This window comes from Myotis myotis, unplaced genomic scaffold, assembly GCF_014108235.1.
Source record: "Myotis myotis isolate mMyoMyo1 unplaced genomic scaffold, mMyoMyo1.p scaffold_m19_p_12, whole genome shotgun sequence".
Lineage (NCBI taxonomy): Eukaryota > Metazoa > Chordata > Mammalia > Chiroptera > Vespertilionidae > Myotis > Myotis myotis.
The window spans coordinates 60,912,420-60,914,682 of record NW_023416316.1 but is presented as its reverse complement, the minus strand read 5'-3'; the positions used below and the strand labels follow the sequence as shown (position 1 = coordinate 60,914,682).

At 39.7% G+C, this 2,263-nt stretch overlaps 1 protein-coding gene across 1 annotated transcript; it reads left to right on the top strand.

Moving 5' to 3' along the window:
- The first annotated feature begins 311 nt into the window (after positions 1–311).
- IFNE (interferon epsilon) lies at positions 312–893 on the top strand. The gene has a single exon (XM_036329161.1). The coding sequence runs from the start codon at positions 312–314 to the stop codon at positions 891–893; it is 582 nt and encodes a 193-aa protein (XP_036185054.1).
- The last annotated feature ends 1,370 nt before the right edge of the window (positions 894–2,263 follow it).

The following is a 2,263-nucleotide window of genomic DNA, read 5'->3' as shown; positions in this document are numbered from 1 at the left end:
ATTAGAAGATCTTACTGGATGACTAGTCAGCAATTGTCTCAAGGAAAGTATACAATGAAACAGGTTCTTTTGGTTACTTCCTCAAACAGCCAACACAATGGGGAAAGTAGAGGAAATGTTCCCTGAACACTCTGATCAGGGAACCAAAAAGCTCTGGGTGTAAACTTAGAGAAATGACAGCTTTAGAAAACAAAACCAACAAAGGAAAACACCTCCTGGGACACTGTGAGATGCATGAAAAGGCAAACCTTCACTGGAGTTGGAGCTCTACTGAGTCCGCAGAGAGACAAGCAGCATATTTGACCTTCACCATGATTCACAAGCACTTCCGTGAAAGTGTGTTGGTGCTGCTGACCTCTTCCACTATCCTCTCCCTAGAACTGAAACTCCTTCACCTCCAACAAAGAAGAGTGAACAGAGAAAGTTCAAAACTCTTGAAAAAATGGCAACCCTCATCCATTCGTCAGTGTCTGCCACACAGGAAGGACTTCCTGCTTCCCCAGGAAGCTAGGTATCCTCACCAGGACGAGAAAGGATACGCACTGACCATTCTACATGAGATGCTTCAGCAGATCTTCAGCCTCTTTCAGGCAAATACTTCTCTGGAAGGTTGGAAGGAAAGCCACATGGAGAAGTTCCTCATTGAGCTGCATCAACAGCTGGAATACCTAGAAACGCTCATGGGACTGCAAACAGATCAGAAAAGTAACACCGTAGGTCGTGAGAAGCTTAGGTTGCAGATTAAAATGTACTTCCGAAGGATCCGGGATTACCTGGAAAACCAGGAATACAGCGGCTGTGCCTGGACCATTGTCCAGGTGGAAGTCAACCGGTGTCTATTCTTTGTGTTCCCACTCACAGGAAAACTGAGCAAACAAGAAATGGACCCTTGAATCATATGGAGCCAGCAGCAACTGCAGGCTTTAAAAGCAAAAGGGTAGGTTGGGGGGGCGGGGGGGCTGTTGGCTTCTCCAGCCATTTATTAGTTCTTTTTGTCATGAAATGGTAGCATAGTTTTGGTTTTGTGTATCCACATATATATTTACCTGTACCTTAGGATTATGGATATTGCCCTGACCGGTTTGGCTCAGTGGATAGAGCGTCGGCCTGCGGACTCAAGGGTCCCAGTTTCGATTCCAGTTAAGGGCATGTACCTTGGTTGTGGGCACATACCCAGTAGGGCGTGTGCAGGAGGCAGCTGATCAATGTTTCTCTCTCATCGATGTTTCTAACTCTCTATCCCTCTCCCTTCCTCTCTGTAAAAAATCAATAAAATATATTTTATAAAAAAAAAGATTATGGATATTGATGATTTTTTTTATTTTGTAATGTCACTTTATTTTTTCTATCCATCTTAAATTTTTATGAGTTGAAATAGATTCATTAAGATTTCATAATTGGTTCTTCATAAAAGTTGGCTTGGTAGATACAATGAAATATGTTTCTACTGTACTCATACTTGTCTAGACATAGAACATTATTCCAATGATTTTTCTTATTTGCCAGAAATTGATAGAAAAAAATGAGAAATATTAGGAATAATTTACATTACTATGATTGAAAATATCATTATACACTGAGTAAGTGTTGCAGGTGACACAATAGAAATATAACTGAAATATATGAACACACAGCTTGCAGAGGAAAAAAAAAACATGAAAAGAGGTTCGACCTCACTCATAATGATGAAAGTACAAATTAAAAGTGAATAACATGACATTCATAATCTACCAAGTAGGTAAAAGCCAAAAGTTCAATTAAAAAAAAAAACAAACGCACACACAAAGTGATGGATGCAGACAATAGGGGGTGAGGGTGAGGGCACGACTGGAGGGATGGGGGGACAATGGGGGAATAAAAACACATTTGTAATACCTTAATTAATAAACCACACACACACACACACACACACACACACACACACACACATTCTTGCAGAGACTTTGGGGAGGAATGTGCTTAAATTTGTCCAGAGCACTGGAAATTGCTCTGATCACTGTAGAGGCATTTGGTGATACCTATCAAAATTCCAGATGCATGTAGTCTGTGATCCATCAATTCCAGGCCTGGAAATATATCCTATAAAAACACTTGTACATGTGTGAAATGATTTACATATAAAATTATTCATTGCAGCATTACTTATAATATCAAAACATAGGAAACCACTTAAATTCTAAATAGAGCAACCCTCTTTGCTTGATAATATGTAGTCAAGCAAAGAGGGTTGCTCTTTCTGTAAAAAAGTCAAAAATAAAGTAAA

Excerpts from the sequence above, each read along its gene's own strand:
- IFNE (XM_036329161.1), top strand. The coding sequence starts at position 312 with ATGATTCACAAGCACTTCCGTGAAAGTGTGTTGGTGCTGCTGACCTCT.